The 16657-nt window shown below is 30.9% G+C and overlaps 1 protein-coding gene across 1 annotated transcript; it reads left to right on the top strand.

Annotated features, from left to right (window-relative positions):
* Positions 1–3818: 3818 nt before the first annotated feature.
* On the top strand, positions 3819–15706 carry LOC145334269 (SET domain-containing protein SmydA-8-like). Its single transcript, XM_080179653.1, has 16 exons — positions 3819–3951; positions 4397–4463; positions 4657–4752; positions 6437–6550; positions 7276–7378; positions 8923–9014; positions 9547–9636; positions 10201–10264; positions 11368–11445; positions 12267–12334; positions 12929–13009; positions 13420–13525; positions 14053–14175; positions 14653–14773; positions 15069–15161; positions 15466–15706. The coding sequence occupies exons 1-16, from the start codon at positions 3906–3908 to the stop codon at positions 15681–15683; spliced, it is 1560 nt and encodes a 519-aa protein (XP_080035779.1). The 5' UTR covers positions 3819–3905; the 3' UTR covers positions 15684–15706.
* The last annotated feature ends 951 nt before the right edge of the window (positions 15707–16657 follow it).

Raw genomic sequence — 16657 nt, 5'->3', positions numbered from 1 at the left:
TATTTTTTAATCAAATCATTTGACGAATCAACTAAACCCTACAAAGTTAAAATATTGTTGAATTAAGATATTGCGTAAAAATCTCAAAACACATTAAACGTTACATTGAAGTCAAAGTGCTATAAGTTACTACACTTGAAATTTAAAAATCTATACATTATTGCTTGGATGTTTAATGGTATTTTCTGGTACTCTGATAAAGTAATACTTGCAGCTGACTAAATCAACGATACACACCATTCATCCCCTTACCAAATCCCGTCCCCTCCTACTGGATGAACAAACTGACCAATAAATGAGGTCCATATTAGCAAGCTTCATTGGCGACAAAGTTTCCCTTGTCAATATATCCACGTTTATAATATATGAATTAATTAAACTGACTTTTAAATTTGTTTGCTAGCTTTCAATTCCGGATTGATAAGTTTTATTCTGTGTTACTAGCTGTCCATTACTGTCTACATTTTATATAGAAGTAAGGTTTTTTATTTGGATGAATTTAGGCTATTTTACTATCCTCCCTTTACCGCTAATTAGTTAGGTATAAAACAGTTAAGGCTAAAAATCCAAAAAGCTTTTTTTCCTTCATATTTTTATATTAAAATTAAGAATTAATTATTTTCCTTTAAATTTAAAAATTGAATTTTGTTAGTTTACATTCAAATTTGGGTTTCTGTTAATCTTTAAAATTGCACACAAAACGTAGTTGTAAAAGTTCTAATGTTATCTCTTTTCTTACAGGGAAATGTAAACTGTAAGTGATGGGCGTAAATACTACAACATTTAGATTTGCTTCATTAATAAAAATACATATTTTGATACATGCTCAGACTATATTAGTTGTATTTTAAAACTTGAAATATAACTAGTGAATGTTGGATATAATTTTAGAGTAAAGTGTAGTATATTTTTATGCTTTGCTTGTTTGACCTCTAGGGGGATTTGGTATTAGACTTTTCACGCACGTTGAACCATACTTCGCGTAATTATAATTGTTCCAGACTCGAATCAAACACCTCCCCGACAGTAAGCAATGTTATCAGTAACCAAAAGCCGCAAAATTTTTGCTTTACTTGTTTACGTGAGTTTTTAATTAAGGTCAAACAAATTATTAAAAGCAATCTTTTCACCTTTTAAAGTCTCTAGTCGACTAAAATTGAAGGATTTTTTCCCAAAGACTCGGGAAAAAAGCTAATAATATTCGCCCATTTCGGACCCTTCATTTAGTGCATATTTTTATATTTTCAGAGATACGAGAAAAAGTAAACCCGCGACCGTGGCTTAACACGTAGCGCATCCAATCGTCGTTGGGGAGGTGAGGCTTAATACCACGCCATATTTAAGTACGTTAAAAATGGTTCCTACTGCTGCTGTGTCATATGCGAGATTAATTGTATTTGTCACCGGTTTCTAGGAATATCCTGTGACACCCAAAAATCAAATTTTAGAAAATTATTAATAATGACCTTTCAAGCAAATAACTAATTTTGCATTGGGATTAATTTGATAACAACAAAATCAATTTAGGGTAATATTACAAGTCTCTTTATCCCCAATGTTTAGTGTATAAGTGTATTAACTTCAGGTGTAATGATGGCCAGTTCTAAAATAATTAATTTCTTTTAATCACATCAATGTGACTTGCTTCTTAGTGTAGAATTTCAACTGTAATACCTCATTTTAAGTAACTATAAAAATTGAAAGAAATCTGGGAAAGCCATGTTGTAAGTATGTACTATGTACTGTCTTGTATATGTACTATTTAGTACATATACTTTCCATAGAGTAAATAGGATAAGTATTAAGCATTTAGTACATTAGGTGTAGCTTTTTCTAACTTAAGTGATCATGGACAGCTAAGCCGCTATGTAGGGAAGGTTATGGGGCTTTGGGGCGATTCTTCGTATTTTTCACAGTAGCTTTTCTCCTATTTCTAGCCCCTGCGGGGGGCTCTAAACCTGTGGGGCAAATTACCTAACCCTGTGGGGCAATCACCTAACCCAATATAACCTAACCTAACCTAAAAAAAAACTATAAAAAGCCATTTTAAAGATACGACGAATCGCCCCTTATTGGGCGATGTTACGAAAGGGACTATACCCAAGGTTTGTATTGATTTATGTAAATAAAATTCAGGTTCCAGGCTAAAAAATGAGAAAAAAGGTGTTGTAGGTTTATTTTTTTTTTGTGGGTTCCTGACCCTCCCTTTACCCCTCCCACTCACACACACACACACACAAATAGCTAAAACAAACTGACATATTTTGATACTAAGCGTCACTGAAAATTGTTAAATTGAATCCTTATCTAAAATACATACACCCAATAACTTTTGTATACAGAAATTAACCAATTTATTTTTGAAACATCGAAATTTTGACACACAAGAATTATAATTAGTCTCTCTTGAAATGATTCCTTATGTCAGTTTGTGTATTCGACCTCAAGATGTTTGGACTTTTAAGCAAATAATTTTTTAGTTAAAAGAGTCATCATGACGGAAATTGATGGGGCAACAAGTATGGAGATAACTTATGAGTAGTAAATCGCAGAATGTACCCGCGACCGTGGCTCAACACGTAGCGCATCCGCTCGTCGTCGGGAAGGTGATAGGTTCGAATCTCGACCTGACACCGCGTCATAACTAAAGACGTTAAAAATGGTTCCCACTGCTACTATGTCAGATGCGCGATGTAAATAGTTAGAGTGGGGGGAATGCCTTGGCCCAAAACAGGCGCAACTCGCTACCATGCACAGTTGGTACTTTTCAGACGAAGGTCGTGCATCTCAGAGAGTTGGTTGTCTGACGGGTGAATGGACGCTTTACACCACAATCATAAGTATTGTATGTATGTTTCAAGGTGCCTGGAGAGAGGTCTAGTTACCTAGTACCCGAAGCAACACCTAGCCCCCTAGAGTCTTAACTCTTAAGTAAATCGCAGAATAGATAAACTATAGTAAATGTGTGAACTTGTTTTACAATAGACAAAGCAAGTATGCGAAATTTGAGAGGACTTCTGTTTAATAAATAATAATAGATTCTTTAACGAAATTGACAGTAAGACCGGCCGATGCAAGGGATGGTCATATTTTTTATGTTTGTTATTAGGAGAATTTCTACAATGAACTGTTTTAGATGCCCATCTTATTTAGCAATCAAAATGAAAAAAAAATTTCAATATAGTTTTTAGACAACCAAAGTTCATTAAGGAGCAGCATATGCTTATTGTTTTAAATAAAAAATGTAGCAGCCTATCTCATAAGGCAACCGAGTAAATTACCACATGTTATAGTTTTACGGGCAGTAAGATATATCGCAGCTTCGTAATAGTTATTTTTCGGATCGTATTATGGACAGCCATCTGCAGATATTAAGATTAAAACCAGTTTTGGATTTTCCGATGGACCAAACGAAAATTGTCTGTAATATGATGCTATACATGATTTTTTCAGTATGTCTGAGAACTGGTTCTAATCCTGCGGATATTAATCGGTTTCGTACGGGAATAGTTATTTCTCGCATCGTATTATAAACGGCTTTCCGCGGATATAGAATGTACAATTATAAGATTAAAACTGATTTTAATCTTATGATTATACATTTTTATATTAGTAGAAAGCTGGATATAATACGATGCTAGACATAGTTTTTTCGTATGGATGAGAACCGGTTCCTATCCACCGGATTTGAATGAATACGAAAAAATTTATTCTTGCTGTGTGGAATTCTACACATTTTTTTGTGGGGACACCGATTCTGTATAGTTAGTTGTCTTTCTCCCTCTTTCACTGTTTTTCAAATATTTAGCATAACTAGTCGCTTCAACATTTTACTCAAAACTGTACCCATAGTAAAACTTATTTATTTGTTATAGAACATTGTATATTGATAAAAAAAAATAGAAATGAATGAAGAAGAGAAAAAGTTGATTTATGCACAAGACATTTATGGTATAGTAATATTTTATTTTTTTAAATTTAGATCTCGAAAGGACAATAATCAACAACTTGCGTAGTTTTTAAAATCAATAAAGAATTACTAGAGTCATTCAATTTAGCATGTATTGTCAACAAATCATAAAATACTTCATTAGTATTAGATTTCTCGTTGAATTTTGCGTTATTGTTTCTTTGCAAATTTAAAAATTAATCAAAAACATTGACTGGACACCCATTTTACTTTACTTATTATAGAGTATCTGCGCTTCATTTAAACATTGAGAGGTTGGGGACATTGGACCGTAGATCATTCTGAGATCCAAAATTTTATAAACACATTTTATCTTTTGTATAGAATGGATTCGTTCCTTTTTTTTAAATTGACGATTAACAATAAATTAACGTCAATTGTCTTATCCCTTAAGATCCCTGCTTTAAAGCATATTTTATAATTAAGGTGGAGGTGGAAAAACCTGGGGCCTTGAAAAAGACTCAAAATATGGAAGATATCTCATTGCTTTAAGGTAATGTTAATCATAAGTCAATGATAATCGTGTTTTTGGCAATCTTTAAATCCTTAGAAAAGATTAATTAGATGGACAATGACATACGTACAAACCTCAATTATAGAGTGTCTATCTTTACTTTTGTATAATTTATTTGCTTCAAGTCATTAAAAAATGATTATTTTTTCAATAAAATTTTTTTTTTATGTAGAAATGTAGAGCCTGGCGAAATACTGTTTGTGGATTATCCCCTTGTTCATGGACCTGTCAGCTCTTATAATAATATTATCTGTATAACATGTTACAGGTAAATATTATCTCCATGTTCATGGACCTGTCAGCTCCTATAACAATATTATCAGTATAACATGTTACAGGTAAATATTATCCCCATGTTCATGGACCTGTCAGCTCCTATAATAATATTATCAGTATAACATGTTACAGGTAAATATTATCCCCATGTTCATGGACCTGTCAGCTCTTATAATAATATTATCTGTATAACATGTTACAGGTAAATATTATCTCCATGTTCATGGACCTGTCAGCTCCTATAATAATAGTATTTGTATAACATGTTACAAGTAAATATTATCCCCATGTTCATGGACCTGTCAGCTCCTATAATAATATTATCAGTATAACATGTTACAGGTAAATATTATCCCCATGTTCATGGACCTGTCAGCTCCTATAACAATATTATCAGTATAACATGTTACAGGTAAATATTATCCCCATGTTCATGGACCTGTCAGCTCCTATAATAATATTATCAGTATAACATGTTACAGGTAAATATTATCTCCATGTTCATGGACCTGTCAGCTCCTATAATAATAGTATTTGTATAACATGTTACAAGTAAATATTATCCCCATGTTCATGGACCTGTCAGCTCCTATAATAATATTATCTGTATAACATGTTACAGGTAAATATTATCCCCATGTTCATGAACCTGTCAGCTCCTATAATAATATTATCTGTATAACATGTTACAAGTAAATATTATCCCCATGTTCATGGACCTGTCAGCTCCTATAATAATATTATCTGCATAACATGTTATAGGTAAATATTATCCCCATGTTCATGGACCTGTCAGCTCCTATAATAATATTATCTGTATTACATGTTACAGGTAAATATTATCCCCATGTTCATGGACCTGTCAGCTCCTATAATAATATTATCTGTATAACATGTTACAGGTAAATATTATCTCCATGTTCATGAACCTGTCAGCTCCTATTATGATATTATCTGTATAACATGTTACAGGTAAATATTATCCCCATGTTCATGGACCTGTCAGCTCCTATAATAATATTATCTGTATAACATGTTACAGGTAAATATTATCTCCATGTTCATGGACCTGTCAGATCCTATAATAATATTATCTGTATAACATATTACAGGTAAATATTATCTCCATGTTCATGGACCTGTCAGCTCCTATAATAATATTATCTGTATAACATGTTACAAGTAAATATTATCCCCATGTTCATGGACCTGTCAGCTCCTATAATAATATTATCTGTATAACATGTTATAGGTAAATATTATCTCCATGTTCATGGACCTGTCAGGTCCTTTAATAATATTATCTGTATAACATGTTACAGGTAAATATTATACCCATGTTCATAGACCTGTCAGCTCCTATAATAATATTATCTGTATAACATGTTACAGGTAAATATTATCTCCATGTTCATAGACCTGTCAGCTTCTATAATAATATTATCTGTATAACAAGTTACAGGTAAATATTATCTCCATGTTCATGGACCTGTCAGCTCCTTTAATAATATTATCTGTATAAAATGTTACAGGTAAATATTATCTCCATGTATTTATTCAGTTTTATACTCAGTAAACATTTAAATAATGGAGAAAAGATTAGCATATACTAAAAGTTATACATGTTTAAAAAGGAAGAAAAATAATCATAAAAATACAACTATTCAATCTTTTAGGAACCTAACTGAAGCTAAGGAGTGTCGTGGATGTAGTTGGCCAGTTTGTGGAGATCACTGCCCATTCAAAAGCACCCATACTTCACAAGAATGTAATTTGTTGGCTAAAAAAAGGTGACAAAATACTTGAAATATATATATTACACAGTTAGGAGTTTAAACATATTTTGGTTTAAAGTCTATTCCTGTTTTTTATTTAAGTTAAATTCAGCGGAAGTTTAAGTATTTTATTTCCATCCTATAATATAAAGTAGTAAGCGTTTTTTGTCTGTCACGAAGGATCTCGCTAACCGCTGAACCGATATTGTTCTCCTTTACAGTCAAGCTTCTTATAGGTCCTGGGAAGGTTTTAAACTAATTTTAGGAAGGGTGTCTTCACACCCCTCCCCCTAAAAATATTTTTAAAAATCTTTTGAAACTTAAATTTAAAATTGGATGATGTCGACTTTCCACCCTCCTACCTTAAGTGCCCCTAGAGGCATCTAGTGAGGGGTGTAGCCGCTAGTTTAAATATAAAACATTTGATATTTTAAAAGGTTAAGACAGTTTAATATTTCAAAGCTGCAATGAAGATTCCTGAAATAAATAGTTAAAAACTGGAAAGCGTAGCAACTCTATATTCGTCATCAGAAAGTTTGTGTATTAAACATATTGATTCTCTTTTTATTAGATGTTTACATGATGTAATTGTCCCATAATTTTTTTCACAGAATTAATATTATTAGTATTTAATGTAGCAACCTTATACTTACGTCTCAATAAGTAAGTACGTCCATATCAAGCAACAATCTGAAATGCTTATGGATGATAATTTGAAATTTTATTTTAATTCTATTTAGGGATACATTGAAGAACAAGCTTACAGGAAAATTTAACTTGGAATCAATAAACTATAATGCTTTGCTTACAATAAGAATTCTACTATGTAAAAATACAAATCAGGTTGGATTATAGAATTTAACAAAAAAGTTATGAAACAATGATGATAACATCAATAAATAGGAAGATCACAAATATTAAATATTTTACATACATATTAAGAGTAGGAACGGAGAGGACATTCGACTGTTAATTATACTAGTTCTCAAATATAAACAATCGTTTTCTCAATCGTTGGCCTAAACATTTGGAGCAATTCTTTGAACTTTAATTGGTTGGTTTCAACCAGCAGTGTTTAATTTTTTAAACCAACAATTTTAGTATATTTACATAAACGTTAATTTTAATCATTGGGTATATAGTATGTACATTGTACATCAATTGTCTTATCCCTTTAGATTCCTGCGAAAAATATAAATAGTTTTCAACGTAGCTTACAGATGACATTTTAAATTATAGAGTAGCTAAGCTAATAAACAAGTTTCAATTTAGTTTATTGTAAAAAAAAGCAAAGTAGTATTTATGTGCATAAATTAAAATGGCGTGTGTTGTGTTAAAATGAATATTAGTGTCTAATTAGTGCAAATTTTAATGCATATAATTTGCAAAATAAATTCTTTTGAGATTTGTAATATTATATTTGTAATATATTTATACATTTGTAAGGAAATTTTAAATTATTATCAGAATTATTATTAACTTTATGATTTAAATAAGATGGGATTTAGGGTCAATAATAGACTATAAAAGTTGGAAAGATTTTTAATCAATATAATAGATTTGAAATCTGCATAAAATTTTAAGGATTTTTTATAAAATTCGTTTTTTATATAATTCTTTATTTAAAGGCGCAAATACGATTTAAGTTAATAAATTTCGACCAATAGGATAGCTGGATTGGAAACTACCTACGCTCTAATTGGTTGAATGATGTACGTCACTTAAGCTTCTCCAATCAGAGCGCAGATAGTTTTCAATCCACCAATCACAGATCTCAAAATTATTTAACTTAATTTGTATTTGCGCCTTTAAATAAAGAATTATATAAAAAACTAATTTTATAAAAAATCCTTAAAATTTTATGCAGATTTCAAATCTATTATATTGATTAAAAATTAAAAAAAACTTTTATAGTCTAGTCAATAAGACAAATAATTTTTATTTGGAGTATAATATTTTCTTCATTTAAAAAAGAAAGAAATTTAGAAGACTTTAATCCGTTTACAAGTTTAGGTCTGTAATTTCACAAGCTGCTACGCCCCTAAGAGGCCTTTTAGGTGGGGTGTGGAAGGGGGGGGGGGATCGATTTTCTCTTACTTTCAATTCTTGTTTTTTTTTAGGGGGGAGGAGGTTAATTTTGTTTTTAGGCGATTTCTCTTGGTTGGTGGTGGCACCCTCCTTGAAAATATGTATTATCCCTCCCAGGACCAATGTCAAGCTACACTGTGAAGAACAATCATATCGGTTGAGCTTTTAGCGAGATCCATCAGTACAAACATACATACAACCTGTTGTTTTTATGAGTTAGAATGTAAAAAGTCAAACAATTCATAACACATGTAAAGTAATTTAACCGCCACAAAAATTTTGTATATAATTGTAATTAGGAGAAATGGAAGAAGATCAACCTTCTTGATCCTCAGATAGAAGACTGGAAACAGTCACCTAACTGGCTAGATATGGAGATGCCTTCTGCCAGGTAAGACTTGGACTCTTTAATTCTACAGTTCAGAAACTCAATTTTAAAAAATGGAATCGTATCTGGAAAAAAAACTAAACTCCTTGGATGTCCAGACCAAGCGTGAAAATAAATGTCTACGCTTCCTTCATCAAAAATAAAAAATGTTTACCCCAGATGTAAAATTGACATTGGGTTGGTATTATGGTACTCACTTCTTGATCCTCATCCTCGCCTAATCCTCACTAAGATAGGGAAATGATTGGTAGGCCTAGCTGTTTACTTGATTTAAATTAAATCCATACATGAATGCATTCATCTATCTATAATACAAAGTAAAACTGTGTATGCCGTCCATCAGTCTGAAGCTTAAGATCTTGGTGACCACTGAACCAATTGGGTTCTACTCTTAAGGGAATGTAGCTAATGCTTCTGCGGTGGTTTAAAGCTACTCTCCTAAAGGATGAAACACCCCCTACCACAAAAAAAAATAATTTAATTATCAATTTTAAACAATGCTTTGATTTAAATGATATTTTTGTACCTGTTTCAGGTATATCCTGGAGACAGTAAGTCCAGAAATTGAAACAAATATCGAGGAAATTATTAATATTTTTGGAATCTGCTACACAAATACATTCAGGAAAATATGACATTTAATTGAAAATCAATTTAAGCATAAAAAAAGAGGACAAACGAACATTAACACTTGCAGAGTGTCAGAACTTAATAAACAGAGTATTATTCTATAAGTCAAAACAACATCGTTATATACTTGTTGAAAAATTGCGAAAATATAGGATGTTGTTTCAGGACATGCTTGCTTTTTTAGTGCCAGATAAGAGAGACGCATCGCTTATATAATATTGTATCTTGTTTTTCTAGGAATCATTATTACAAAAATCAGATGAATAGGATAGATATATCATACAACAACAAATTGTTGCCAAAAAAGATAAAATTCGTCATGTTTTAAATGGACGTTCGTACTTTCTAGCAACGATTAAACAGTTGCTACGATTTCTAATTCTTACCTAACTGATACAGGAATCATGATGCAAATTTTAAATCGATGAATTTCTAGCTTACCTAGCGCTAAGAGGCTTCTGTAAAGTAATGACGGACGCAGGGACCGACTAAAATTACAGAAAATCTTTGCTGATTCTATCCCTTACTCCCTGTATTAAATGTCTGTTTAAAACTGTAGTAAACTGTTACCTCCATCCCATCAAAGTTCTCAAGATGATCCTAACAACTTACAGTGGACTAAGGTTAGGTTACTTTATTTTGGAATTAAGAATATTTTCATGTTTGGCTTTGATACCAATTATTATCTGCTGGATTAGAACCGATTCTTGGCAATATAAAAAAATGTGTATGGCATCGTATTACATAAAATTTAAAACTAACAAAACTGGTTTTAATATTAAAATTTTTAACTATTCTAGAATTTTTTTTGTATGATTAATGTTAAATTAATGGAATAATTTTGTAATCATTATTCCTGTACTGAAATGTAGTTTCTTAACTCCAATTTAGGGTGTTTTCCACATCCTTCAATATTAGTTTATTTTTTTTCAAAATTCTCTATATTGGGTGGTGTTACCTATGAGAATTATATTGTAAAAGAGAACCACACAGTCACAAAGATACAGATTCTGTTACTTTTACAAAATGATTTATACAAATAATATATGATTAAACTAATGAAAAATACATGAATTTGTGACAATTCCTTTTTCTCTGAAATTAAGGTGCATAACCTTTTCTTTCTTTATTTGTAACAAAAATCTTTGTCCTTCTTTCATTCTTCTTTCTGATTGCTATTTGACTTTTCAATTAATACATCCTTCTAATTCTATGAAAACTTTAGCATTATCCTATCCAATTCAGTAATCTATCAACCCCCCCTCTCCCAAAAAAGATTACTTAATTACTGCATACTTTCAGGTGTATTTTAGTGTGTTAGGTGGTTTATCTTTCAGAAATATTCTATCAAATTGATTACAACACTTATTTTATATGAAATATGAATTTTGACTTTTAAACTATGGGGGCATTTTCTTCCAGTTTTAAAGATTTAGATTCTGGTTTCTTCTTTATTTTTAAACGAGTTTAATCTAAGCAAATTTTTTTTGTACTTACAAAATAGAAATGTAATAATTTTAATATTATAATATTGGAAAAGTGCTACAGATGAAATTCTACTGATGCCTGATCTGATCAATAGTTCGTGTCCAATGCTACAGAGTGTTTCATCCTTCTTAGTTGAAATTTTTTTCAAGTATGACTTTGACCAGTTTTGAACATTGATGAATATATAATTCCCATTTTCATACTTTATAGTTCTAACCCTCTTTTTTCTTTCTTATAGATCCGGAGTTCCTATCTGGTAGCAAGTATGATGTCCCATTCATGTGTTCCTAGTGCTGAACAATCTATTAGTTCTCTAGTAAGTTATTATATATTATTATGTAGCAAGTATGATGTCCCATTCATGTGTTCCTAGTGCTGAACAATCTATTAGTTCTCTAGTAAGTTATCATATACTAGCGGCTTCGCACCTAGCCTCTAGGGGCTTTGCCCAATGAGGTAATTTGAAAAAAAATAAAAAATTCTGGTGCTGCGCACCATAGTCTTCCAAGATTTTTTTTTTTCGGGGGGGGGAGGGGAATTTTCATTTTTTGGGGGTTTGGGAGTACCCCCCCCCCCCCCCAAGAAACTAGCTTAAAACCACCACAGGACCAGTAAGTATATTCCCTGAAGAGTAGAATCCGATCGGTTCTGTGGTTACCGAGATCTTAAGGGACAGACGGACAGACAGACATCATTCTACTTTGTATTATAGATTATTATCTAGTAAAATTTCCCACTCTTTTGTTCTTAGTACTTAACAATTTTTTAAAATTTCAGTTTCAAGTCTAAACAGTTAAAAATCTTCTCAGGACCTATAGGAATGTACGTGACATTGTAAAAGAGAACTATGTTGATTCAGCGGTTAGCACAATCCATCATTAAAGATTGACACCCTGTTACTTTTATTCAAGGATTATTATCTAGTAGACTAGAGTGAGGCATGATATAAAATCACAAAAGATTGAGATTCTAATGGCTGGAAGTTGTTTGAGAATGCCTTTAGCTTTAAATCAAAACTTTAAAAAGTCTTTCATATGTATTTCGCTTGAAAAAGTTATACAAAAATATTAGTTATGCATAAAAAAAAGTCAGTTTATGCTATAAAATATAAAAGTTTGTGACATCTTTATTTTTTAGGAAGGTGATCTTAAATTTGTATTACGAGCAATAAGACCAATCAAGAAAGGGGAACAAATAACAATAAGGTAATTATTTAGAAAAAAAATACTCTTTAATTTTCAATGTTGGTTAATTTGTTAGTTTGTCGTTCTTTAATTGTCTTCTTACAAACATATTTTCCTTATCTTTATTTTGTGGCTTGATAGTATTCAAGTTTCAGGGAAAATTATTTCCTAATAATGTCTCACCTCATTAAACAGAGAAATCGTCTGACAGTCTTTAAGCTCTTGTAAAGTAGCTTCACATCATACTATTATTTTATTTTGTTCTTTGAAAAAGTTAAAGAAAATGAGTAGAAAAAGATGTAAAAAAACTGTTTATTTTACCATTAATTGAAAGTACAAAATTTTCAGTAATTGAAAATTTTTTTAGGGGGGTATGCTGAGAATTAAACAATTTATGTAGGCTTGCTTTGCTTCTCATGGGTGTGCCTCTGATCATATAAATATAAAGATGTATATTATAATTATAATGTACATATAGTAAAACAAATTAGATTATGGTAGGGGGGTGTGGAGGAGAATTAAAAGAGTTTTAGGATAAGTGAACCAAATATATTTTTTAAGTAAAAGAAATTCTTCATGATTTTTATGATTTTTATTAACTTTAATTAATTTCAGTTACACGGATCTTTTGGAACCAACAATTTTGAGGCAGACAAAATTGATGAATGATAAACTTTTCACCTGTCAATGTCCAAGGTGATTTTGATTATTCCATCTCTATGCTTAAAATTAAAACCTTTGCTCTTACTTAGAAGAATTAGAAGTTACTTTCACGATAAAATTAAAGTTAAAACTTTTAAATCTATTAAATCTCTGAGTATCAATCTGGGGTGTAACATATGGTGTATCTGCTCATTGACGGGATGGTTTAAGTTCGAATCCACATGAATGTCATTACTAATGATTCCTAATGAAATGGTTACCACCACTGCATTGTCAAATGATAATAGAAACATTAGGGTTGTTTTCATAATCATTAATCATGCACTTCAATAGCAAGTATATACAAAGCTTTCCTATGGACAATACAAACTTGAGAAGTTTAAGTAATTGTGAATAAAAAATCCAGAAAATTTTCTAAATAATTATTATAGTTAATTTTGAAGATGTATTGATCCAGTTGAACTGGAGACAAACTGTGGAACATTAAAATGTTTTACCTGTCTCAAGACAAACAAGAAACCCACCAGTCAACTTCTTCCTTCCAAAGATGTGAGTGACATTTTATTATTTCTTTTCAATGGCAGTTGCTTTTTTTTTACAAAAATAAGATATTATTCAGATATTTCCCCTTTTTTCACCAATTAAAGGTTTAACCCTAATTTTGAATCTCTGTGCACACTAATGATTGAATCAGCTTCTTTGTGAGATTTGCATTTAAAATTATTTTATTTTATTTACTATCAGTATGAAGTTATTATAGATGTTTTGTCAAAAATATTAGGTTATATTCACAAAATAAATGACATAATAGTTATTTCTCGCATCATATTATAGTCAGCTTTCTGCAGATATAGAATGTACAATTATAAGATTAAAACCAGTTTTTTAGCCCCGAGGTGCCGAAGGCATGGGCTAAAAAACTGGTTTTAATCTTATGATTGTACATTTCTATATTCGTAGAAAGTTGGATATAATACGATGCTAGACATAGTTTTTTCGTATGGATGAGAACCGGTTCCTATCCACCAGATTCGAATGAAAACAAGAAAAAGATTTTAAAAATTGCTTTTCCATAGGATAACAGCATATGGAAGTGTAACAGCTGTAAAACAGATGTCAAGTACACCAAAGTTCAGTCGCTACTTACTAAAATCAAAGACGACATTTTAATTGTTGAAAAACCTGAGTGTACAGTTCAGGTAATCATTTGTCCTCTATGGCTTAGAAAGTAATTATTATCCGCCAGATCAGAACCGATTCATGTACTGTATAAGCAAAAAGCTGTCTATAATACAATGCGATAAATAACTATTATTTAATGTTTTATTGTACAAAAAATATGTCTATGTAAACAAGAAACATCTACTCTTTTATTTCATCCCCTATGATAATAAACAAAATTGCCCTTATTGTAGATCAAATTGATTAGATGAAAAGTTTGAACACTAATAGTTTGGAACCAGCCAATAATAATGCAATAAAAGTACCCAAAGTTTTCTATTCTAGCCAACTAATAAGATAAAGTGGTTATAAAATTTTAAGTACCTGTCTCTGCCTACTTTTGGATGTTGTCATTCTCATATGAATTGATTAAGACGAAAATTCTATCCCTACGAAATTTCTACCCATGACTTTTTATCATGATATAATATATCCAATAAAAATTTTCTAAATAGGAAGCAGAAAAGTTATTGAAAAAATACAGTCAGTTGCTGCATGATGGTCATGGTTTACTGTTGAAAATAAAATATCAACTATGTGGCATGTACGGCAGAAGTCATGGATTTTTACTTCAAGGTAATATTTGGTTGCAAATATTTTTTGCAGATTTTACAGATTCTATCAGGGCTTGGCAGTCGCGGTTAAGCCGCTTGTAAGCCTCATTGAAATCATCATTTTATAATTTTAAAATTCAGCTGATAGTTAAATTGAAAATTTAATACTTTTGCTTTTAAAATATGATAAATTCATCGTCCTTTTCCTAGTGTTGTCAATTTGAGTTAATACAATATAAATATTATTTATTATACGAATTAATGCAATTTTTAATTGCAAGTTTTTTTGTAAAAATATTTAATATATTATTATTTAGATCTAAGCTTGCAACAGTTGGATAGAAAGAGAGTGTTATGTGAAGATGTTTTAAAATTTCTTGATATTATTCAACCCTATACTTCCAGACAAGGTAACTATTAACAAATTGCAATGAAACTATTTGAGGAAGCTTGTTTTAGCAATTTCTTATATTAATCACAGAGTTACTGCGCTTTGTAATTTGTACCTAACTGTTACAAGAATCATCATGGGGCGACTTTAACATGCTAAAAATCAACGATGAGAGATATCTGTTAAAGACAGACAAACATATGGACATACTCTAATTAAATCTTATCCTGCTTATAGATACGTACTATATAATTAGATTCACTTCTCTTAGAAGATTTGAATTGTATTACTATATAATTCTTCCTAATATAATAAAATTTTAGGTGTAATTCTGTATGAGTTAAGTTGTGCCCTGGTAACCATAGGTAAATACCAGATGACAATGGACAAACAGAAAGCAGAACAAAACCTGAAACAAAGCCTAAGCTACCTACGGAAGAGCTTGAAAATATTAGAAAATGAAGCCGAAGGCACCTTTGAATTTGATTTGGCCCTTGGTGGAAAAGAGACACTAGCTGCTTTAGAAAATTATTTTAAATAAAAAATTATAAATGTTTGGGAGAACTAAGTTTTAGATAAATAACTTGCCACCCAAGTCTTGAAGAATCCTAATACTAAGATATGGTTCTTTTTTATAGTGTAGCTTCTTATTGGTCCTGAAAAGTTTTATAACTATTTTAGGGGAAGGTACTACGGCCCTAAATTTGGGAGGGAAAGTTTTTTAATTTTTCTTTAAAAACTAAATTTATAAAATGTGGGGGGGGGGTGAATTTAACCCCTACCACTTTAAGTATCCCTAGAGGCATCTATGGGCGTATCCGCTAGTTGTACATAAAATAATATGTTTTAAATTCATGAAGATGCATTTTATTTTAAGTATTTTTTATTCAATTGAAAAAATATATCAAAATTAATATGTTAAATTACAAATTTTTGTTTTATGTTTTTGTTATCTTTTCACTTTATTATTATGACTAGTTAATCATGTTAAGAAATATTTGTAAACAAGGATGACAACATCCATAAAAGCGAAGCACTGAAACGGTAGGACAAACGGACATTAACACTTGTATAGTATCTAAACTGAAAAATCGGAACATAAATTATAAATGTCGAATCAAAATTGTAGGTAAATTTGTTGAAAAACTGCTTAAAAACAGGATAATGTTTATGGACATACTTACATTTTTGGACTTGATTATAGAGTTGCTTCGCTTATGATATTGTTCTTTGTTGTCCCAGGAATCAATATACCAAAAATCAGATCAAACGGATAATTAAAACAATTGAAAATTTGTTGTTAAAAAAGTAGAAAAATCAACATGTTTAAAATGGACGTACGGACATTCTGGTAATGATTATAGAGTTGCTACGCTTTCTAAATCGTACCCAACTACTACAGGAATCATCATGCAAAGTTTGAAATCGATAGGACAATTCTAACATGCCTAAATTAACGAATGAAAGCTATCTATCTCGGACGGACGTACGGACGGACCGACCCTAATTATAGAA

Source organism: Acartia tonsa, chromosome 2 (genome assembly GCF_053477335.1).
Source record: "Acartia tonsa isolate MP-2025a chromosome 2, ASM5347733v1, whole genome shotgun sequence".
In the NCBI taxonomy this organism is placed as follows: domain Eukaryota; kingdom Metazoa; phylum Arthropoda; class Copepoda; order Calanoida; family Acartiidae; genus Acartia; species Acartia tonsa.
The sequence above is the reverse complement of the archived record's forward strand: the minus strand, read 5'-3'. Positions and strand labels throughout refer to the sequence as shown.